This window comes from Lemur catta, chromosome 7 (assembly GCF_020740605.2).
Source record: "Lemur catta isolate mLemCat1 chromosome 7, mLemCat1.pri, whole genome shotgun sequence".
In the NCBI taxonomy this organism is placed as follows: domain Eukaryota; kingdom Metazoa; phylum Chordata; class Mammalia; order Primates; family Lemuridae; genus Lemur; species Lemur catta.
Genome location: NC_059134.1, coordinates 26,176,898 through 26,201,031, shown reverse-complemented (window position 1 = coordinate 26,201,031; position 24,134 = coordinate 26,176,898). Strand labels below are relative to the sequence as shown.

General features: G+C 54.3%; 1 protein-coding gene across 1 annotated transcript in view; it reads left to right on the top strand.

Annotated features, from left to right (window-relative positions):
• The window catches only part of ANKK1 (ankyrin repeat and kinase domain containing 1), a 29,001-nt gene extending 10,336 nt beyond the window's left edge, over positions 1–18,665 (top strand). The window contains 19 exon segments of the mRNA XM_045556921.1: positions 4,324–4,506; positions 4,961–5,017; positions 5,480–5,669; positions 9,114–9,256; positions 9,259–9,407; positions 10,562–10,631; positions 10,634–10,688; positions 10,927–10,979; positions 11,581–11,623; positions 11,625–11,676; positions 11,678–11,735; positions 12,439–12,563; positions 13,189–13,225; positions 14,089–14,441; positions 14,443–14,579; positions 14,581–14,654; positions 14,657–14,734; positions 14,737–14,838; positions 14,841–18,665. Of these exon segments, the coding sequence (XP_045412877.1) occupies positions 4,324–4,506; positions 4,961–5,017; positions 5,480–5,669; positions 9,114–9,256; positions 9,259–9,407; positions 10,562–10,631; positions 10,634–10,688; positions 10,927–10,979; positions 11,581–11,623; positions 11,625–11,676; positions 11,678–11,735; positions 12,439–12,563; positions 13,189–13,225; positions 14,089–14,441; positions 14,443–14,579; positions 14,581–14,654; positions 14,657–14,734; positions 14,737–14,838; positions 14,841–15,376 (2,495 nt within the window). The 3' untranslated portion in view covers positions 15,377–18,665.
• The last annotated feature ends 5,469 nt before the right edge of the window (positions 18,666–24,134 follow it).

The following is a 24,134-nucleotide window of genomic DNA, read 5'->3' as shown; positions in this document are numbered from 1 at the left end:
TCATCAGAAAATCTGTTTGCTTGGAAAACTGTATTTATAAAAAACCTGCATGAAGCATCATAAATGATCATAAGGAGTCTGACGGGAAGAAGGTAGTGGGGATGGGAGTCTCTGAGGGGTCTCTCCCAGGACAATCCTCCTAGGGGCCTCAGTGGCCTGGCCCCAGGGTATAGGTAGGAGAAAATGGTAAAGAAAGTTCACAATTTCTCAGCTACAATATGACTCAGAACCTACTCAGACTAGAAAAGTCTCTGGAAAGAGGCCAGAAGTCAGCCTCCACCTGCTGGACTTCACATTCCTATTTACTCACTCATTCATTCCTTCATCAGATATGAAGTGAGCTCCCTCCTGCATGTCAAATACCGCGATGCAGCAGTAAACAGGATTCCCATCCAGAGCTCACATTCTACTAGTCCAGCTGAGATTTTTGACTTTTAAGAATCGTATTCTTCACAACCACCTATACCAAATGGTGAAAAAGAAACCGTCTAACTCTCCAGCCCTAAAAGAGAAAGAGAAGAAGGAAGGAAGAACTTTACTAAACAGTAAGGAAAATAGAAAAAAGAAATCAAATACAAGAAGCACGACACCAGTCACAGTTTAGAAGTCCTTTTCTTTTCCTACAGAGCCAGTAAGCTTTCAGAGCCTCCAAGAAAGCCACCTTTTAATGCTTAGGCCCTTCCCTAGTTCCAGCTCTCCTGTGCTCACGCCCACCCAGGACGGGCTCCGAGGAGAGAAGGAGGATAGATTTATCCCCCGGTCAGCAAGGTTGGCATAAGGAGAGCATTTCCCCTTTGCAGTCCTGCTAACAGGAGGGTCAAGGCTATTTCCTCTTAGCTCCCTGACTGACTCTTTGTTAAATGAAAAATGATTGTATTTAAAACTCATAGTCTCTTCAAAACTAAAGAAGGTACTGCCCATGACCTCTTGGACATGCTCTGAGCCTGCTAAGGCCCAGTGTTGGACTGACACTATGCCAAGGTCATGGCCATGGCCACGCATTTCTCCTAGGCTGCTGGAGGTAACAGGACTCTTGGAACATTTGTTTCTTGTTTCTATATAGACCCAACCCAGGGACACAAGCACCCAAAACCACAAAGAACCTGTGGCCATAATTTTGACAAGGAGAACCGCGGTTCCTGAGACTCAGGGCTTCAATTTTTGGCTTCTTTTGACATTCAAGATGATAGTTATAATCAAAAAGCCTTTCAAAGGGAGAAACTGATTTTCATATTAGGGGGAAAAATCTATGTCCTGTCAACTCCAGAAATATTCTTATAACATTTGTGGTTTATCCCCATTTCAATCCTGCTTCCACACTCCCCCTTGATCCTGAGAGGGACTATTTTTCTGCATTAGTCAGTAACAAGTCCATCTGCTTGGGCAGAATCAAAGTTCTACACCAGGCACCACCCGGCTAGGTGCTTGAGACTAGAAGCAGGCTAGTGGGGACATCTAGCCTCCTGTGGCCCCAGTGGAGCCAAACCTGGCACCCCTGGCTTTGGAGCACCCCCTGCATCTGCATCCCGGCACCCCTCAACTGTCTCAACTGCCGGCACATGATGCCCTGAGCCTCCATGAGCGCGTGGAACAGGCAGGGCCCATGAAATGATTTGGAGACTGGCACGTTGGATCCTCCTTCTGGCTTTTTCTAAATAGCTATTACAGATTTGGTATAATTATGGCCTTATCAGTGGGTGACAGCTCATGTGATCAAATCACCTGCGTGAGAATATTGGCTCTTAGAGGGAATTAGGTGGCTTCCTCCCACTGTCCTCTCCCGCCTCAGACATGTCACAGAGTGGCATTCCTCTTCCTCCTTCAGGTTTCGACGTGTCCCCAGGGGCCAGGCATGCTCCTCAAGACTTTCCATGATAAGTGTTAGATTACCCCCTTTCCCCTATTATGGGAATATTTGGCTTCTGAGAATGTAACATTACCTGGTAATAAGAACAAGAGCAAGAAATAGAAGGGGGAGGAAAAGGAGCAGGAGAAGGAGGAGAACGAAGGGGGACTTATGCGCATTTTTTAAAATGATCTGTTTTGAGATAATTGTAGATAAACACACAATTTTAAGAAATAAGTCAGAGATCCCTTACACCCTCACCCAGTTCCCCCCAAAGGTAACATCTTATGTGACTGTAGCACAGTGTCACAACCAGGAAACTGACAGCCATGTAATCCATGGACCTTGCTCAGATGCCATCAGTTTTACATGCATTCATTTGTGTGTGTGTGTGTGTGTGTGTGTGTGCGTGTGTGTGTGTGTGTGTATTTAGTTTGATGTAATTTTATCACATGTGTTTCTTCGTGGGACCACCCCACAGTCAGGATACAGAACAGTTTCATCACAAGGATGCCTTGCACTAACATTTTATAGCTACACCTGCCTCCCTTTCCCCCACCACCACCTCTGAGAAGCACTTATCTGTTCTCCATCTCTAAAATTTTGTCATTTCAAGAATTTAATATAAATGAAACAATTTTTTTCACTCAATGTAATTTTCTGGAAAGTCACCCAAGTTGCTGTGTGTATCAATAGTTGCTGAGTAGTGCTCCATGGTATGTGTAGGCCATGGTGTGTTCAACCATCCACTGGCTGGAGGACAGCTAGATTTTAGCTATTACAAATAAAGCCGTGATAAGCATTCATGCACGGGTTTTTGTGTTAACACAAGCTTTCATTTCTCTACGGTGGATTCCTAAGAGTGCAAATGCTGCGATGTAGGGTGATTGTATGTTTTGTCTCATAAGAAACTTCCAAACTGTTTTCTAGGGTGGCTGTACCATTTCACATTCCCACCAGCACTATATCGTGATCCAATTTCTCTACATCCTCATCAGCATTTGGTGTTGTCACTATTTTTTAATTTTTGTTATGAGCCGTTCTGATAGGTGGTTAGTGATATTTCATTGTGGTTTTAATATGCAAATTTGCCTAATGGCTGATTGTATTAAACATCTTTTCACACACTAATTTGCCTCCACATATGCTCTTCAGTGAAATGTCTGTTCACGTCTTTTCTCCATTTTCTAATTAGATGCTTTTTTTTACCATTGAGTTTGAAGATCTCTTTATATACTCTTGGAACGAGCACTTTGGTAGTCACATGCTTTACAAATATTTTCTCTGTAGTTTTCTTTTCATCATCTTCACCTGGTCTTTCATAGAGTGAGATTTTTTCATTCTGATGAAATCTAGTTTATCAATTCCCCCGTTTATGGACTGTGCTTGTGGTGTGAAGCCTAAGAACTTACTGTCTCACCCTAGGTCCAGAATATATTCTTCTATTTTTTTTTCTAAAAGTTTTATAGTTTTACATTTTATATTTAAGCCTATGATTCATTTTGAGTTAGTTTTTGTCTAAGATGTGAGGTTTAAGTTGGTTCCTTTTTTGCCTATGGTTATTCACTGAGATGAATTTTGAAAGATTATAATCTTTACAGCAACATTTTAGAATGGTTATTATGATTGTTATTCCATTTTACAGATGGAGAAACCCAGAGAGATTTGGTCATGTGACCCAAGTCAAACGACTGCTAAGTGGTAAAGGAAAGCCAGGGTTTGAATGCAGGTCCTACTAATCCTTGAACTCTTGCGTTTAACCTGCTCCTGTTGCCTCATTCGCTCCCTTTCTCTCTGAGAGAGTCTGGCTTCCAGAGCAGATGTTCCAGTTTCCTGCACACATTCCTTTGTCCTGACCAACCTTAACCTCACCTCAGTGCATACAGGCTATTGGAGGTTGCAGCCTGCCAAAACTCGCCCAGGTGTCCTCGGTGACATGCTCGCAGGGTGAGAATGGGGGCAGACTGGGGAACTTCCGTGAGTGCAAATAGCTTGTCATTCTGGTTTGGGGAAAGGTTCCTACTGGATTTCAGCATCTTTCAAAGTATTGTGGAACTGCTCTACCAGCTCACTGGTCTGGGAGTGGCAGGCTGCAAATGTCAGGTTCCCAAAGACAGTCACCCCTGTCCCCCGCCAACAAAATTCATTTACTAATTCCAAGTCCAGAACATTTCTATCCTCCATCTACCAAAACAGAATACATCGGACCACCTCCCTGTCCACTCCCATTGTGAGAAGGTGTGCAGTAGAAGGTGGAGCTCCCCCTGCACCCCCCACGCACTGGCTGCAGACTCCCCGCCAGGCAGGACCTAGGACTCTGCACTCAGACCGCTGGGAAGAAACCAGCAGCCTCTGGGACAGCCCTGCTCTTCCCCAAGTCCCTAACTCCACCCCACTCATAACCAGGGATCCAGGGGTTTTTTGTTTCTGTGACCTTATACCCGAGAAGGGTCCTCTCCCCTTACAACTTCTCCCAGAGCTTATCCAAAGACTGCTAGGCTTTTGTCCTGGCCACTTCAGAGAGATCAAAGGAGCAGCGCAAGCCCGGTGTGACAAGCCAGTTGCTCTGGGTAAACGTGTACCTCTATCTCGCCTGACTCCTCAGAAGCCGCAGGAGTGCTTGAACCCACAGCGTGGCTGTCTCCACAGGAGGGTCAGCGGTAACACACCCTGGCTCCTGCATGGCCCTCGACCTCCACCCCTGCGACAAATTCACAGAGGTATTTTATTTGGGATCCTGGCAGCCTGCCTTGGGCCCTACGGGTCTCTTCTTCCAGGGATGATGCTTTCGTCAACATTCCTGTGACAGGTGCCAGTCTCTGCAGACAGCCAATGGCGGCTTCTGGTTTCTTGCTCTCCCTAGAGAAGCACTTCAGGTGTAACTGGGCCAAAGGAAATGGGTGAACTGATGCAGACCATTCACCCCTGGTGTTTCCTCCAAGAGCCGAGACAGATTTTGCTGAACGTCAGAGATCTGGGTCCCAGTCAAACTTCCTCAGGGCCAGGGGGCTGTCCGCCTTCCCAGTCTCCGTGTTAGCCCACCCAGCGGAAGGCACAAGACCTCTTCTTGACCCCCTGGTCTCCCTGACGGCAGACTCCCCTCTCCTCTTCCAGGCTCTCCTGGGGGAGGCTTTGAAACTTGTCAGGGCAGGCAGTGCTGCTCCAGGGGCAGTAAGGTCTGTTGTCCCCTCCTTGCTCCAGCCAAAGCAAGCTGGGGGCCTCCCTCTGACACTGTCTTTGGGGTACATGCCCTGCTCTGGAAGCAGTTTCTATCACCTCCACCGCCTTCCAGGGAGCATGACTCTCTCACCCCCTGCCCATATTCATGAAAGGCTACCCCTGCTCCTCCCATGTCCTGCTCACTTCCCCAAGAACCAAGAGGCCTGGGTTTGAATGTCAACTGCCGCTTACTAGCCGTGTGGCCATTGACTACTTATTGTCTCCAAGGCAGTTTCCTCATCTGCAAATGATGAGATGTTGACATCTTAACATTGTTGTAGATTTAAACAAGATAACATCTGTAAAGTACGTGCAGTGTGTAAAGCAGCTATTGATCTGGGAACAAAGTGAATGTTTAATTAACAGTGGCTATCACTGGTCCCTGTGACAACTGTCTTCGGGCCCAATCTGCAGTCCTTAATCTTAATCTTCGGCCTCTCATCCTGGGGTTGCATGTAAATTGTTACGGAAAGAGCAAGTTCTGCAGCTTCCACCGGGAGTCTGTGCACCACCCTGCCTATGCTGTTCCCTGGCAGTCTGGGGGTTGTGGCATGGCTGATGGGCTCAACAGCCTTGAGCTAAAGGCAAGGCAATTCCTCCTCTGGTAGGTGGGCTCCTCGCACTTGCCAATGGTCACTCTGGGGTCTCCCTGTGGACGTCAGCCCATCTGCCCCATTGTAGGTGAGAAGGGACTGACCCTGCACTGCTTGGCCACAGTTCCCCCAGCTGTACCTGGCCCTGGGCAGTGACTCACTTGCTCAGTGCCCCTGGGGAGACCCACCTATTCAACTACTTAACATTTTCCCTGCTCTGAGGGCCTCTGAGGTCAGAGGACAATCCCATTGGCCAAAGACCCAGAGGAACTTCCAGGCTCAGCACTGGGAAGCCTTCCTCTCTTCTCACCTGCATCCCCAGGTAGACTGAGGTACTGGCCACCTTGGGTGACAGGGAAGGGGGAGGGAGCAGGCAGTTCAGAGAAAAGAAGGGAAGTCGCCTCCATGTGCTGCCACTTCTCACATCTCTGGGAGACCGTCCCTCCCTCTGCCGTCCAGCTGACTTTACCCACTGGGACAGCTCCCTGTCTGCCCAGCAGCCAGGTTTGCCTCTACAGGGACACTGTCTCCCCTTCTGCCCCAAGTCTCTGCCCTGAGCCCTCAGGCTAGATTCCTCAACAGCCCCAACACTGCTCTGCAGCCACGCTGTCACCAGCTCAACCTGCCCCACCTTCCAGCCTCCCCTAGTAACTGGGCCAAGGAGCCCACCTCCCCCATGGCCACCCCCAGGCCGGGTGTCCATCCCTCTGAGCTTGGGGCCAAGAGCAGTGCCCTGAAGGGACCCCTCTGCAGACAGGAGCCCATCCCCCCAGCCCATCTATCTCTGCTGACCCCTTCTTGGGGACCTTTAGCACACTAAGACTGGGTAACAAACAAACGAAAACCAACAATAACAAAGGAAGCATTAAACCAGTCAGACCAATAGATTCAGACCAGAAAAATCCCAATTAGGAATTTTTGAACCCCATCCTTGCCGGGAGGGCCGGGGGTCGGGCCCAGGAAGGGCCCTGAACCCTTCATAAGCCCTGGGACATGGGAGTTGCAGGATGCATAAACGGACTCCCACTTCAGACTGCACCTAAATACAATGGAGCCAACGTCTCTGGCTGGACTTCTGCTTCCAGCGTCAGGACAACTTCCTTTCCCAGCTCGGCTCCCTCGCTGCAGGGTGAGAGCTGTCGGGGAGACCAAAGGCTGAGACTAAGGAAGGACTAAGACTAAGTTGTGGCCTCAGGGCTCAGGTCCTGGCTCCCCTAACATGCGCAGGGCAGGGAGGAGGGAGGGCCGGTCCCCTGCCATCCCCAGCCTCCCAGGACCTGAGGAGCCGGAAGCATCAGCTCCTGGAACCACACAGGCTACGGCCGATCTCGGGGAGGTGACAGATCTTGTAGAACTTTTTTGGCCATTGCAAGAACTTTGGCTTTTATTGGGAATGAGAAGAAAGCCGTTGGAGGGCACTGAAGAGGGTGGTGACATGCTCTGACTTAGATTTTACAAGTGTCACTCTGGCTGCTGGGTTGAAAATGGATGCGGGATCGGAAGAGGCAGAAGCAGAGAGGACAATTAGGAGGCTTGGGCCAAGATGCCAGTGGGCAGAGGGAGTGAGAACTGGTCAGATTCTTGCTCTACGATATTTTGAAGGTAGTGCCAGCAGGATTTGCCAGAGGGCCTGTTTGTGAGGAGTGACACGAGGGTCCTTGTGTGAGGACCAAGATAGAGGCCCTATTCACTGAAATGAGGAAGGCTGAGGAAGGAGGAGGTTTTAGGGGAGAATCAAGCTTAACTTTAGACACATTTAGTATTGCATATGCAGTCAGAGAGGTCGGGATTGACGAGACACAGAGTGTAGAGTGCAGAGTGCAGAGGAGAGGGGCTAGGACTGACCCCACGGTCGAGGAAAACAACATGCGCCTGCCAAGGAAACAGAGAGGAAGTGACCCAGGAAAAGAGGGGGAAATCCTGGAGAATGTTGACACATAGAGGAGGGAAGAAAAAAAGTCCGAGATCTGAACTCTAGACTGAGAACTAGAAATTGTCCGTTGGCTATAGCAACGTGGAGGTCATTGGTGACCTTAGCAACAGGTGTTCAGTGAAGTGCAGACAACAGAAACTAGAGGGAGGGGAGGGAGATGAGGAAAAGGAGAGATGGTAGTAAATGCTTTCCAGAAGTCTGGGTGTGGAGTGGAGTTGTGCAAGGCAGTTACTATTATTCCCATTTTACAGTTCAGAAACCAAGGCTCAGAGAATTCACTTGCTCAAGATCATGCAGATAATAAGTGGTGAAACTGGGATTTGAAATCTGGGTGGTGTGACCCCAGGTCCAGTGCTGTTTCCATTTCATAAGACAGATGTCATTCTAGTTCCTGCGAACCCAAGAGGAGGAGAGGAAACAGATCAAAACTATCACAGAAGTGGAGATCTCTGGCACAGTAGAGAAGTAAAGGCAAGAACAGGAGAAACTTAGTCTAGACAACCTGTCCAGGTGCCAGGGAGAGCAGGTAGTTTTCCTGCAGGTCGGGGCTCTCTGGTTGGCTTCCCAGGGAGGGGACAGCAGCGCCATCACAAATTTGCAAATATTGTGCTTTCAAAAATGTCATTTCTCCTCAATCCCCATAACCACCATCCCATAACAATCTATAACAATTTGCATATTTATAATTTGCACTGTGGGCACATACAGCGAAATGAGTGAAAGGGTTTGCAAATGCTTGTTTTTGTAAGGCGGTCCCTTAAGTCTTGACTTCCGTGCAATCGACAAAGATGTATTGTGCGGCGCAGTGCCATGTGCTCTGGGGAGTACAAAGATGAATAATTATAGTAGATCTGTAAAATGGAGTACTGTGCATTAACAACCGTGCTTCAGGAGAATCGTCGTGTGGGGAGGTGCTCACTCGTGCTCCACACTGTGTGATCCAGAGGATGGGGAGGAAGGAGCGAAAGGGAGGGAGAAAGGGAAAGAGAGGCCTTGAAAATGTATCATAGAAGAATATCCTAAAATATCAACAGAAGCCAACCCTGGCAGGTTGGATTGTGGATGACTTACTTTTCTTTTTTATAGCTGTCTATAGTCCCTAGATTTTCTACAAGGTGTATGTATTACTTTCATAATTAAAATGGCAATAAATGATATTTTAAAACAGAAACATGAGGCATAATATTAATCTCTAGGGGCTTGACATCTACTGGGGGAGATACACGTAGAAACAGGTAGCCAGAATCAACGTCCGGCTGAGACAGGTGCTGTCTGTGGCCACCTCTGCAGAGTGGACTGGCTCCTACACCTGCAAACCCCCTCACTTCCTGTCTTGTCTGCTGAACCTCATCTGTGATACTTGCTGGGCTTCGCTTCAGGTCTCTCTTTCCTCCTCCACTACCTTGCAAGCTCTCGAGGCTTCTCTGGGTCCCCGCAGCCTGGCATCACGCCTAGTTCGTGTGTTCTGCTGGTTGTGTTAGTAATTAACAGGTCATGCTCTCCCATCTCTTGCTCCCCATAGCTCTCATGTGAATTGCCTCATTGAAGAAGCCGCCAAAAGGGAGAAGGTCAAGTTTCAGCACATCGTGTCTATCCATGGGGTGTGCAAGCAGCCCCTGGGCATTGTGGTGGGGTTTAGTGCCAACACCTCCCTGGAGAAGATGCTGCCACCCACAGCCTCTGCTGGCAGCTCAGGTTCTGCATCATCCCTGAGACCAGCTTGGCCATGAACTTCCTGCACAGCATTAAGCCACCTCTGCTCCACTTGGATTTCAAGCCAGGCAGCATCCTCTTAGACAGCAACATGTGTGTCAAGGTAAGAGCCCAGGCCAATCCTCTCACCCTCTTTCACTCTAGAGTCTCCTCCAGTGAGCAGAGTTATCTACCTGCCTGACTGGCCTGGCAAGAAGTCTAAGCAGTTCTCTTCATGGACAAATTCTGAGGGCAGGGATAGTACCTGGAACAGAGATGGCTAAGCAGTAAAGTTTGGTGCATGAGCCTGGATACGAGGATGCTTGTGATAACCCTCTTTAGGCCTCAATTTTGCATTTCTAAAATAGGCAGAATAAAATATCTATCCCTTCCATTCCATGCTTTGGGTGGGGATGTGTGTAAACGAGGTAATCCCTAAGAAAGGTCATAATGGCCATATTTTTCAGTTCCTAAAACATGCCACACTCTCTTCTGCTCCAGGACCTTTGCATATTCTGTTCCCCCTACTCCTCTCTCTTTATCTAGCAAAGACCTTCTCATCTTTCAGCTCTTAGCTTAAACATCACCTCCTCAGGGAGGTCTTCCCTGATCTACTTCTACAGGCCCCTGTTGTATACCCTCACTGTGCCTCTGTTTCTTTACACTGCTAACCCCAATTGCAAAGATGTAATTACTTGTGACTGTACCCCCTGTTTGAACAGGCACTTATGAGGGTACAGAGTGTGTGGGGACATCTCATGTTTCTTATCTGCTCCTTGGTCTTCAGTCCACAGTCTAGTGGGCCCTCAGTGAATGGCCCATTGGTGAATAATGACTTAATGGATGGGAGCAAAGGGGGGATACATGTACTTGGTATGTTTCAGGGCCCCTGGAGGTGGATGAGCAGAAGCTCTCTGAGGATGGCAACTGTATCCACAGTCTCTCTGGATAATGGCAACACCTGCCAAGGACTTGCAGCACACCAGGTACTGTTCTAAGTGCTTTTTTGCATGTTACCTCATTTAATGTTCATAACAGCACTCTGGTCAAGTACTCATATTATTTCCATTTTACAGATAGGGAAATTGAGGCTCTGAGATGATAAGTAACTTGTCCAAGATCATCAGGTAGTAAGTGGTGGAGCTGGGAGGCAGTGCAGTAGGAAACCACTGCACGATACTGGGACGGGTAGATCGCAGGACGGGTGAGGGACAGAAGCAGTTTTCTGGACACAAGACTCTATTACAACCGTATCCCCTGACACTGGCTTTCTCCCAGATTTCAGACTTCGGCCTATCCAAGTGGATGCAGTGCATTGGGAGGTCAGCCCTGTAGGGCTTGTTCAGCTCCATCCCCCTGAGATGTTCTCGGAGAGCAGCAAGGCCCCAGGGCCCAAATCCGACATGTGCAAGTATGGGGGGTGCTTCATGCCATATGCCCAGGAGGCAGCTGGCGGCCACCACCCTGCCTGGCCCCCATGGCCAGCGGGCAGGGCAGGACAGGGATGCAGTCTGGTCCCTCCCTACCCAGGTGGGAGGAGGAGGGTAGGGAGGACCCCGGCTGGAAAGGCTTGTCCGGGACTGTGTGGGCTGTAGGGCCCCCTGGCTGGGGTGACCGTGGATAGTGGACCAAGTCACTCAGAGCATGTCCCCATCAGTCTTCTGGGAGCTCCTCACTCGGAAGAAGCCTCACTCAGGTAGCAGGTAGCTGCGGTGAGCTGTGTGGGGGGCAGGGCAGGCCCCTCGATGGGGTGCTGGGGAGGGGCCGTGGGAGGGCTGGGGTTAGAGAGGGAGCACAAGGGGCAGGCTTGCGTGGGGACCCTATTCTCCTCAAGATTCTTTTCCTCACCCTCCTTCCACTCATGTCCTAGTGAAAGGAAAGACAAAGTGCGTCCAGCCCATGCGCGTGGCTCTGACCCCTTGCTTTCAGAGCGCCCGTCCCTGCCTTCCCCAGCCCCCAGCCCTGCTGCCTAGGTGCCAGGTAAATGGACCGCAGGCGACTTGGGTAAGCTTGCAACGTGGGATGTCAGAGCCTTCACCTAGGCCTGTCTGTCCATCCTGTAGTCTTTGGGCAGCACAGCCCCGCAGTGTGGGGTCCTGCCCGGTCTTGACCTGGGAGGTAGCTAGAGCTGGACCAGAGAGACCCGGCTGCTCAAATCAGAACCTCAAGTCGGTCATTAGTCCAGCTGTTCACTCCCCACGCACGCGTGGAGCCCCTGCTGCATGCACACCTGCCCGGGGCCTCGGAGCCCCTGCCCTGTCTCCCAGCACCCGCACGGCCTGGGCCTCCTCCTGCAGGGTTCACCATGACAACCATCATTATCCAAGTGGCCGCAGGTGTGGCCCTCCCTGCAGCCTGTCTCCGACATGTGGCCAGGTGTGGCCCACAGCTGGTGGGGACCTGATGAGGCGCTGCTGGGAGCAGGACCCCAGGAAGGGGCCGTGCTTGGCGGGTGCCCAACCAGCCTCACCTGCCCAGGGACTGGGAGCTGGGCAGGGCCACAGGGAGATGATCGGGCCCAGGTCACTCCTAAGAACTATGCAGAGAGACACCAGCAGCACTAGGGCCTGGAGGGACTTTCTAGGGTCGAATCTGCATCCCAGGGCGGGGAGGACGGCATCGGGAGCCGGGAGCAGCTGAGGACGGGGCCTAAGCTCTGTGTGTGTTATGTGCAGTCTGTGGAGGTAGAGTAGAAAATCCTCGTTGCCAGAGGCGTAAGTCGCAGTATCGGGGCCTGGCCTTGCCACGGAGCTCCCCAGCCAGCCCCGGGTTCTTTCAGGGCTACGGTGTCTTCATTTGTGAAATGTTTCCAGACCATGAGATCACGGGCTGGAATGGACTGTGAGGTTATCCTGTCCTTTGGGGACTGTGAAGACGTACACGTGTGTGTAAGTGTGAGCATCTTGGAGATCGTCTAGCCCTGCCCCCCGGTTCTATGGAAAAGGACTCTGATAACTCAGAGTGTGGGTGACTTGCCAAAGTGCCTCGCTGGGCCCCAAGTTTCCTGCCTCTTCTTCATGTGCATGTATGGACGTACAGGAGCCCAGGAGTGGAATTGGGGGGACACAGGAAATGTTAGGGTATCTAAAACAGGGAAGGGACTGTGGCCAGCCTGTTGCTCCCTTTGCTCTCTCTCTCCCTCCCTCGTGGAGCAGACATCACAGTGGAGACAGACTTGCTGTTGTCACTGCTGCAGTCCTGAGGCAGGCCCGAGAGTTAAGCCCTGGCCAGGAAGGAAGGGGTCCTGCAAGCCATCGCTGTTCCAGCCTTGGATGGGAGTGTGTGGACTGGGCTTGCCTTGCCGTCCTGTCATGCTACCCTGGGGCCTGTGTGTGGACTGCCATGGTCTCTGGCAGGACTCTGAATATTCATGCCCGGGCTGTGCCCTTCACAAGGCTGCCTGGCTGAGGGGGCCAAGCCAGGCTTTCTAGCTCGGGCCGCCTCCATCCAGAGAGAACTTCTTTTCCTAATTTGCACAGAGCTTCTGTAAGGGCTAGTGGTGGCTGTAGCTCAGAGCCCCTGGGAAGGACATACCCCTGCTCACATGTGGGATCAAGCAGAGCCCTCCCTGCAGAGGGAGGATTCACACTGTGGGCAGCAACCGCATCCCCCGGCTCTCCTGTCCCTGCCCGAACACGGGAACCAGCCATGGGTTAGCTTGGGACTCCTGGCTGGACCCACAGACCCACCCTGCAGTCCACGTGCCCCAGGGGAAGGCAAGGCCCTGGGCCACCTCCTTCTAGAGAGTGGCTCCTGCTCCGTATTTTCCTCCAGACACAGCTGACGGTAGCCATGGCAAAGGAGGTGTCCCAGGACAGAGTAGAATATGAGTCCTGATGAGTGACAAAGAGCACTGGAGAGAGGGAAGGAGGGGAGGACGCCACAGACCAGAACTCCCTCCCCAGGTCAGCGAGGAAGCCGGCCCGGAGCTAACAAACAGCAGTGAGTCCAGGTGTCACCGGAGAACTCACAGCTGCAGAGCAACTGGAATCAAACCCCACCCTGTTCCCATCCTCCATGGCCCCACCCTCCCTGGGCCTGGCACACATCTGGGGTCCGAGGGACCTGTCCCAGCACCCAGCTGCGTCTTCCAAAATTGCACAGGTGCTCAGGGGCCTGACTCGGCCTCCCCTTCAGGCCTGCGTCCTCGCAAGATTCTCCCCTTCCTGACCTGAGAGGCGGAGCCTGGTTCTCAAAGTTGGCTGCACTTAGACTTAGGAAATTAAGAACAACAACAAAAAGGCAATGCCTACAGCCCATGCTAGACAAATGGAATCTATGTGTGTGTTTGGGGTGGGGGATAGGAATGGGGTGTGGTGAGTCCTTAATATCTCAGGGGGATTTAGGTCTTAGAGCTCCAACCACAAATTTATTTCTGACTTGCATTAACTTCCATGGTCCCAGGCCTTCCTCTGAAAGTTCTCACCTCCATAATTTGGTAGAATGAGCTGAGCATTGTTTGTCTCCCCTTTGCTGACCCGGACATGGAGGCTCAAAGGGGCAGAGAATGGGCTGAGGCCAGGGGCTGCTAGGGGATCAGGGCTTGCACCCAGGCCTCCTGGGCCCGTTGCTCCTTTGGCCTCATCTGTGCAGGAGGAACTGTAGGTCTCAGCTCTCCAAAACAAGGGAGGCCAAGCTCGAATAGCAACAGTCCTGTGTGGGGAGCTGTATTATTGAAAAGGCATTGCCCTTGCTCCTCTAGTCTCTGTTCCTGGACACTACTTCCAGGAGGCAGGGGGATGGCTGAGATGTCCTTTGGACAGGTCACAGGTTTTTTTCTTCCCACCCCATCTTCCTCCCAGCAGATGCAGGAAACTACTTGGAGCAGGTCCTACAACTCTCCCGCAACAAGAGCTTGGTCCCGAGTGATGAGGAACCGCACATCTATGAGAACAAGGTCACTCCCCTCCAATTCCTGGTGGCCCAGGGCAGGGTAGAGTGGGCGAGGCTTCTGCTGGCCCACAAGATGGACGTGGACTGCCAGGGGGCCTCTGCCTACACACCCTTCCTCATCGCCACCCAGGACCAGCAGCCAAACCCCTGTGCCCTGCTTTTGGTTCATGGCACTGATGCCAATGTGGCAGACAAGGACGGCTGGGACCCCCTGCGTTTTGCAGCCCAGAATGGGGACAACAGCACTGTGCACCTGCTCCTGGACCCACAGGGCCCACATGGATGCTCAGGAGCATGAGGGGTGGACGCCACTTCACCTGGCCACACAGAATAACTTGGAGAATGAGGCATGGCTTCTGGTCTCCCGCCAAGCTGACCTCAACCTGCACGCAGCTGAGGGCAAGGCCCCTCCACATGGCTGACTACATTGGCCGTGTCAGCCCCGCCAAGCTGCTGACAGGCCAGGGGGCTAAGTTGGATCTCGGCAGGGAAACCTGAGGACACCACTGCACCTGGCAGTGGAACAGGGCAAAGTGGGGGCCACCTAACACCTGCTGAAAGTGGGCTGGGCCCCGACGCCCTTGATCAGAGTGGCTACAGCCCGCTGCACACCAAGGCTGCCAAGGGCAAGTACCCTATCTGCAAGACGCTGCTCAGGTCAGGCTCGAGCTGCCCGCCCAGCAGGGCTGGTCACCCATGCATCTAGCAGCCTACAAGGGCTACCTGGAGATCATCCACCTGCTGGCTGAGAGCCATGCACACTTCGGCACTCTCAGAGGCATGAACTGGACACCCATGCACCTAGCTTCCTGCCATGGGGAGGTGGCAGTGTTGGCACTGCTGGGGTGTGGGGCTGACCCCAATGCTGCCAAGCAGTCGGGCTGGACACCCCTCCACCTGGCAGTGCAGAGAGGTGCCTGTCTGAGCACCACCAGTCTTCTGGAGTACTCTGCAGATATCTGTGCCCATAGCCAGGTGTGCTGGACACCTGCCCACCTGTCTGCCCTCAAGGGCAACACAGCCATCCTCACAGTGCTGGTCAAGGCTGGCACCCAGCTGCACATCCAGGATGGAGTGGGTTGTACCTCCTGGCAGCCGGCCCTCTGGAGGCAAAAGCAGGACACTGTGGCCTTCCTAGAGGGCAAGGAGCCCCTCCTGGCCATTCTGGGTGCTGCCAAGCGAGAAGCCCAGACAGTTTAGCCAACTTGGGGTCTCCTTGCCTGGATGGAGGAGGGATAGGTGGAAGTGAAACTGGGCTTCTGGGAAGGTCTTTTCTCCATCCTGCGCCTTTGACCTTGAGAGGAAGCAGGAAGCTGGTCTCCCAGGGGATGGAGGGAGGGGCAGAGGTGCCACTGAGGTTGTAGCTGGGGAAGGGCCCCTGGCTTGGAGAGCTGCTCCCAGCACTTCCTCCAAGTCATCTCCGGCAGGCCCCAGGCCTCCTCCTCCTGCTCTACGTGGGCTCAACCCCCCAAGGAGAATTCCCTCTCCCCTCCCAAGAATGCTGCCACCTTTTGCCACATGCCCCGGAGTTCACAGGGCCCTTGTGTCCCAGGAAACGCCCTCTGAAGACAACGGCAGGCACTGCAGTGAGGGTAGTGGGCTCGTCTTACCTCAGGCTGGGGCAGGGGTGCCAGACACTCCTGCTTTGCTCCTTTTCACAGAAGCTAAAAGTTCCGAGGAAATTTCTGCTCACTGTTTAAAGTCTCAGACAGGCCCCTGTTGCCACACTGACCACCCCTTCCCAGTGGCCCTGGTCCCAGTGCCTGGGTCCACCTCACGGTCTCTTGAGGGTAAACCAAGGGTGCACTCCGACGTGGATGAGAGATCCTACGTGGGACGCGCGGTCACTGGTCCCCGGCCCCACCCTTCTCGGTGTCCAGTTGCACAGCCGGGTTTCAAGCCCTGAAGTCAATACAGCTGTGGGTCGGAGCCTGCCCTTTACAGATGGGTGGGCCTGGGGCCAGGTTGGATATAGGGGCCAGGAGTGCCACTGTGGGGTGCGTGTTTGCATGTGCATGCGTGTGATTGTCTGGTGTGGGCTGTGTGTACATATAGGGGCCAGGAGTGTCGGTGTGGGGTGCGTGTGTGCATGTGCACACGTGTGATTGTCTGGTGTGGGCTGTGTGTACATATAGGGGCCAGGAGTGCTAGTGTGGGGTGCGTGTGTGCATGTGCACGTGTGTGGTTGTCTGGTGTGGGCTGTGTGTACATATAGGGGCCAGGAGTGCTAGTGTGGGGTGCGTGTGTACATGTGCATGTGTGTGATTGTCTGGTGTGGGCTGTGTGTGCATAATCTGTACGTTCACACGGTGCAGGGAGGCAGGGGCAGCTAGGGGCTCGGGGAGGGGGTGGTGATGGTGAGGGTGGCTTATCTGGGCTCGGGATGGAGCTCACAGGGCAGAGATTTAGCTTCTCGGCAGTGGCTCAGAGAGCTCGCACCTGTGACAACACCCTGGCCTCCCGTCAGCTGGCCTGCTGGTTGAGGGCAGGCTGGGGCAGAGCTGGGGCTGCTCACACTAACTGTGTGACCGGGGCCCTGGCTCGGGGGCCAGTGGGCTTCCAGCAAAGCGGGTGATCATTGGGAGGCGGGGCAGAACGGTGCCCCCGGGTCCCATCCTGCTCCTCTCCACCTGTCCACACTGCTGCACAGCACAGTGAAAGCAGCCACTCCAACTCATACACACACAACCGTAGTTTTCAGTTGTCAGAGAAAGGGAATCGTCCGTCTCAACTCCTGGCCGGCTCTGACCCCGAGCCGGTCAGCAGGCCTGCGTTTGCATGTTGCCCTCCTGGGCTGGGCATTCCAGGCTGGGCACGGAGCCAGCAGTCGGCAGTCTGGTGTCAGTATGGAAGAGAGGCAGGACAGAGGACACCTGTGGCCTCCCGTGCTATCCTGCTGAGTGCGCGAGTCCTTTTTAGCACGGCCAGCAGCATTGCATCCTCCGTCCTGTGGCCTCTGGACTGTGGCTCCAGCCTGCTGGTCCCTGGACACTTTATCCTCACCTTGCCACAGTCTGTGGCCACCATGGAAAGCCAGGTGTGAGCCCAGGGAACTGGGGCGTGTCCTAGAACAGAGGTTATAATTCTAGCCTGCATATGAGCATTTACAAGGAGAGGGGCTTTTTAAATACACCAACACCTGGCTCTACCCTCGACTAATTAGACCAGCACCTCCAGGATCGGATCCTGGTGTAAGCATCACTCACAATCCCCAGGGGATTTGGAGGCACAGCCAATCTGAGAACAAGCCCCGGGGGTGTCCTGTGGTTTCCTCTGTGCCCCTCCTTGGCACTGCTATGAAGACAGTCACTGGCCAGCAGCCCCAAGAGTCAGAGGTCTTTTCCTCTCTCGGTTGGATAAGTGGGGACCCCTGGGGACTGGTGGCAGGGGGCACTCAGCAGACCGTTCCATCCCCCTCCTCCCTGCTAGCCGCCTGGCCCAACCTCTCTGGCCTCCCTGAGACTAAGCCTTAGGCACGACGTGTTGAAGATGCCCCTGGGAGTTCCTTCTTTCCCAGAACCAGCGGGAGCAGGACGAGGGGAGTGGAGGAGGCTCGGGGCAGTTTGCTTCTCCCAGAACCCTGAAGTCTGAGTCTAGCTCCAAATCTACGATTCTGCGAGAGTCAGAGAAGGCTCTGGGGCTGCGTATTCACAGCCAGGTGAGCTCCGGCAGTAGTGGGCGTGGTCAGGAGTGAAGCACAGGTGAGAATGGGGCTGGCTGGTCCTACTGGAGAGTTGGAGAGCAGACCCCAAGGAAAGGAGTTAGGAAAGGTAGGTGATCCTTTTGCACCTGGTGTCCCATGAATGGCAGGGATCCTGTGGAGATGTAGACAGCACTGTCCCTGGGAGTCCTTTCAGCTCTGGGGCTCAGGAGTCTAGGCAGAGGTCCTCAGATGCCTGCTTCCCCCAGGAGATGACAGGTAGGGACTTCAGGCCAGCCCTGGCCGTCACGGCCCTTCATTGCCCACTGGCACCCTCTTCTCCCTGCTCGAGCCTCCCCTAGCCAGGCACAGACACAGACATCCACAGCCTCTCCCTTGAGTCCCATTTCAGCAGAGCGGCCTTCTACAGGTTTCCTAGGGATGTTTAAAATCAAATTTTAGTGAGGCCCTTGAAATTCTGGAAAAGAGGGTCTCTCGTTGAATTTCAAGTCCTGTTTAGGAGAGTTTGGGGTGGGGGAGAATAGGAACTCCCTGATTTCTTACTGGGCATCCTGACTTGGAGATCCTACAGACCCCTTAAACTCAAAGTGCCCAAACTGAACATTCCCTTCTCCCCCACAAGCCTGCTCCTCACCCTTTGTCCCCCATTTTAGTTGAAGGCACCCAAGCCCCTAAGCTAGGAGTCACTCGGGACCAGGGATGGAAACCTACCTCCACGCTGCTCCACAGGGCAGCCGCCTGCCACGTGTGCTATCGAGCACTTGAAATGTGCCTAGTGCAACCAAGGAATTGGAATTTTTAATTTAAATAAATTGACATTGCCAGCCACATGCGGAGAGTGGACAGCACAGTCTACATCCCTCTCGCCCCCTCTGGGCAGACACCAAGCTGAGGGGGTAGGTCAGGAAGATGCGAAGGTGGAATGAGGACAAGGACAGAGCAGAGGAGGGGCACAGCCGGGACCAGGTGGAAGCGGGAGAGGACGACAGGCCGGGGAAGATGAGACAGATGTTTGTGGGGCGGAGACCGTGAGGGCAGGTGGAGGGATGGCACTGGGGAGACCCTGACACCCATTCTGATTCGGGAGCTGTCACTCTCCCAGCAGAGGGAGGACACAACCAGAATGTACCATGCATTCCAAAGACCTCTCCTGTTGCGTGTAAAGTGAGGAAATGGGGACCTGTGGTGGCAGATGGGGATCCTGGCCTGTGGCAGGGGCTTCAGGGCCGGGCAGGCCTGGGGTGGACTTTGCCTAGACTTTCTGGGCTTCAGCCTCATGTTTGCAGCAGTTTTATTGTTTCGAGGATGGATTAGATCATGGGCGTCTCCAGCACGAGTTGGTGCTCAGCGTCACTCCACTCCTCCCGCCCCCACTCCTGTCCTTTGTCAGTGACATTACTTGCTTCACCCCTCATTACCTTCTACCCAGGCGAGAGCTTCCTTTCCCATGGCAAACCCCACGTGAACCAATCCAGCCCACCCCAAGGCAGACACTCCTGAGCCCTGAGAGATGGCGTCATCTAGCCTGGCTGTCCCCAGAGAGGCAGATAGCTCAGGTTGTTCTGCCCGGTGGCTTGTGTTGGGAGAAGGACACCATTGGTGGGATCCTCCCAGTCATGAGGCGGGGAAACCAAAAGGAGCAAGGAGGTTTGGCGAGCTGGATCAACAGCAGTTAAAGTCCAAAAGGGCTTCTGCGACTGTCCCAGAAGGGAGGTGGGATAGCAGATGAGCTGCAAACTCCTTAGTGACAAGGAGGCCTATGACTCATCCTAGGAACAATGAGGAGAGGAGACTGGGGAGACCATGTCCCCCTCCAAAGCCAACCCGGGGGTCCTGAGCCCCAGGGAGAGAATGACAAGGGCAGGGGAAGAGCGGAGGAAGCGGGGCTCTGGGCCCGTGGCAGGGAGGAGAGGAGGGAGGCACCAGCAGGCCAGGGAGGCCCCAGCGCTCCTTGAGCACATGGATGGCAGCGCTGGTCATCTTCTGTTCAGGAACATTCCTTCCCTGCCCACCCCCTGCTGCCACCTGTAGGGCACACCCCCCCAACTTATTAGGGCCTCAGTCAGTGGGGGCTCCAGCCCCCTGAGACCCACACTCCTCTGTCCCCACGGCCCACCCTGCCCCACACTCACGGCCATGGGCCCCCTTTGTGCTGGTGGTCTGAGCTCCTCTCCCACCAGTGCCTGTCGGGGTCCCCTCTGTCATTTGAGACCGACTTGCCTATCCCTGCCTGGGAAGCCTCCTGTGACTTCCCCACTGGAGATGCCAGTCCCTCCACAGGGCGTGCTGTCCTGACACCCGTGCAGTGAGGCTGAGGAGCCACTCTTGGGGCCACCTTCTGGCTCAGCACAGACCATGCCACTGTGTCCTGCCTTTCTGTGTTCCATCCGGCCCTCTCTCAGGGCCCTGCTGCCGAGGCACAGAAGTCACTGCCTCCATGTTTGCTGACTGGGACGACAGCAGCAGGTTTGCTGTAAGCTAACGTAAGGGCAGAGGTAGGAGCCAGGTTGGGCTGAGGCAGGGGAGGGAGCTGTCGGAGGCTGGTGTGACAGACCCAAATCCTGGCTGAGCCGCTCCCTAGTGACATGACCTCAGGTTGCTGAAACTATCTCAGCCTTCATCGTATCACTCAGCAGCGACAAGACTTATCTCTGGGCTGTTGTCACAATTAAATCCGATACCATGCCGCTCAAAAGGCAAGGCAGTTAGTAAGCACTCAACTCATTCGTTTCTTGCAGTTTCTCCTAAATTAGAGGAGTTTTTCTCTTCCAGTAAGGCACAGACAGCCCAGCCTGTGGGAGCCGTTGGCGAGGAAGCTCTTGGAAGCGCTGCCTGCTTTCCTTTGCCAGCGCATTCGGGGAAGGAAGGAAAGACTTTCCTTCAGTGCCCTGGTGTGGCTGTGACGCTGAGACCTCCTGGGACACACCTGAAATGGTGTCGGGTCAGGAACAGGGCCAGGGCAAGTTTATGCCCACTGAGACACAGTCGTGAGGACGATCCACAGATGGTACCACCCGGAGCCTGGGGTCAAGTCCATGCTGTCGGCTTTTCTGGCTCTGAACCCCAGGGCAGAGAAAGCCAGGCAATGGAACTTGTCTCCTCCCGGGCACTCTCCTTCCTCTCCCGTCCACTCATGCCTTCCCTGGCCTCCAAATGGCTCTTCCTGCAGCTCACACACCCCTGGGGGCAATGGGACAGCGTGTTTGGAGTTGGGCCGGCTCAGGAAGATCCCGAAGGTGTGGATGCCCCAGCTCTGTTCCCATACAGTTCCCTGCCCCAGGCCCTGCCGCTCCCGTCTCTGAATGGTGGCACCTCCGTCCCCTGGCCTGGCCACCGTCCTTCACCTCGCCCTCAGCATCGGAGTTCCACCACCCTGAGATGCCAGGGAGGTTCTCTGGGCCTCAGAAGCTAGATGTGAATACAGGAGAAAGCCACATGCCACTGTGGTCTTGCAACATTTCCCATGGACTTGGGGCTGTCTATGGCTCCAACTGGGAGTAAGAGGCCCCCCAGGATGCCCTCCACGCCGGGGGTTCTGCCAAGCAACTCCTGCCTGTTCCCTCCCCAGGGGCCACCCTGGGCCTCTGCTCTGGGGAGCCTTTATTTGCCAAGTAGCAGAACTGGGATGGGAGAGGGAGTGGGAAGCCTATTCTCACCAGATACCTCCTCCTCCCCTGCCCCCAGCCCACAAAGCCAGGGTGGGTCTCCCCACTCCAAAGATGATCTGCCTGCCCCCCATCAGCTTCTTGCTTCTCCTGCCTCCCCAGGACCCAGATGTCACAGAGCCACCAGTACTGGGTTGGCCAGAGAGGACCCTCAGGCACACAGATGCCCAGACTCGCCCCTTTCACCACTGAAGCCCCACTAATAACTGTACCCCTGCTCTGCCCCACCACCTACTCGCTTGCTCGCTAGGGCAGCCCAACTGGTGTTACCCTGATGGGTCCAAACAGGTTTTCTTTCTTTCTTTGTCTTTTTAAAAAATCTTCTCAGTACACTGGCCTCTTCCACTTGCATTCAGGGAAGGTCAAGAAGCCGGGCTGGAGTGGAAGGTCTAGGATGCAGGAATAGCCTTAGAGGCAAACTACCTTCCCCGTACCAGAGCGTGACCAGTGAGGTCATAGGAACGGCCCCCTGCCGGGTAGGAGAACACACCGTCAGGGAGGGCGCAGCCCATAGAGGCCCCGCACGGATGGGAGCTAACGCTGCACACACAGCCTGGGTCACAGGACCCAGGAGGGCAGTGAGCCAGTGGGACACAGGGCGCCCGGGGCTAATAAGTAGGTAAAGGAAGCCATGCAGTCCCCGGGGACAGGGATCCAGGTAGGTGGGGACAGTGGAAATGCCCCGAAGATAGGCCAGTCTTCAGTGTTGCTACTTGCAGGCGACTGGCTGCTCCTGTTCTGGGACCACCGGGAAAGCAGGACCTGCACTTGCTCTTCCAGGGGCTCCTGCCCCAGCCGTGCTCGAAGTTCTCCACGCTGTCGGTCTTCTTGCCCTCACCAATTCCGTACCTACCTGTTCAAGGCAAGGCTTGCCAGGGCTGCTGTGTCACACGTCACCTAGGAGGACGGTGCCCTGGAGGTGTGCAGGGCACGCCTGTGCTTTGTCTGCCCTCCCCAAGGCCCTGGCCGTGGGGAAGTGCAGCTTTCACGCTATGGTGTGATCACTGGGTTAATGCCTGTCATCCCACTAGCCTGTGAACTCACGAGGGCAGGGATCACGACCACCTTCTTCACTGTTTTATTCCCTGTACTCCACCTAGGGCCTGGAGCACAATAGTTGCTCAATAAATATTCACTGCGTAAGACAACAAATGGGTGTCTGGATGGACGGAATGATGCACTCTCTTAGCCTGCTGGACTCCACACCGTCTCAACTCCCAAGACCTCTCCCAGCCCGTGGCCACCTGGGACTCCTCCAGAAGCCACCTGGGGAAGAATAAGGGCCTGGAGCCTTGAAGACTTGCAGCCACATCCAGACCTACTCCTCTATGACTGTCAGACTCCCTTTCCCGTCTGCGAAGACGCACGCAGAGTGCCCAACTATGCCTGACCCTTAGGCGGCAATCCCTTGCTGTGCTCTGGGGACGAGGGGGCCAGAGGGGAGGTGCAGACGTCACTGATGTACAGGCAAATGAAGCACCCTCTGATTACAAGGCACTCTACAGAGAGACACGGACATACACACAGACACAGGGAAGGGCAGAGCGGGGTGGAAATTCCCAGGGCTTCCCTTCGCCCTCGCTGTCGAGAGAATGGGGCCATCGTCAGGGCCCCTTCGGAGAGAGCCTGAGCCTGGGCCGCCCCCTTCCACCTTGTGTTCCCGGGTCCCCCTCCTCCCGTTTCTGTGCCCCTGCAGTGCTGAGGGGGGAGGGGGTGGGGCCCGGCCCTCCCCCTGCCCACTCTAGCTGTCAATCTGCTGTCTGGCAGAAAGACTTGACGCCTCTTGACAACTGTGGGCAACTTTCCCCTGCCCCACCTCCCGCCCCTGCCCTGCCCTCTTCCCCTCTTCTCCCTGTCAGCCTCTGCTCACTCTGTTCCGGGTCTTCCTCCTCCCTCCGCTCTCTCTCTCTCCCCACTTCCCTTTGTCACCTGCTGGGTTCTCGCTGATAGACCTGTGTGCCCGCATGAGATTGCTGATAACCAGATAAACCTTTATGCTCCCAGCCAGGCCAGGATCTTCCATAGCCTGAGAGCATGAGTGTGTGTGTGTGTGTGTGTGTGTGTGTGTGTGTGTGTGTGTGTGTGTGTGTGTGGGTTCAGGGGTGGTTATCGGCAGGTAGGAGGTCCCCAGAGCCCCCACGGGGTCTGATGCCTCCCCAGGACGTGGTCACTGGGTTACTGACCACCCCCCGGGCCCCCCAAGCTGGAGCAGGGGTCTGTTTTGCCCACCTTCTGGAATCAGGGTGCTCCTGGGGACAGGAGCCTCTCTCAGGGCTTAGTGCTACATGCAGGTTCAGGGAGAAGATCAAAGTCCATAATTAAATGTTCAGGGCAAGTTAAGTGCTGCAAACTTTGGTGCTAAAAATATTGTATTTAGCATGCAAATTATGCCCTGACAGCTCCCCAGAGCCTGAGCCCGTGGGTGCCAGCACCTTGTTTGTCATCAGCACTGTTATTCTCAAGACAGTAAGAATATTCCTCCTTCACCGGGTTGATTTATATTTCATTTTTAGAAAGCTAAGTTTCTGTTGTCGGGGCAGCCCTAGTTGTCGCCTCAGAAGGCTTGGAGCTGTGGATCGTTCTGGAGGCCCAGGGAGGGAGCCCTCTCCAGGCCGCAGCACTCGGGGCCTTC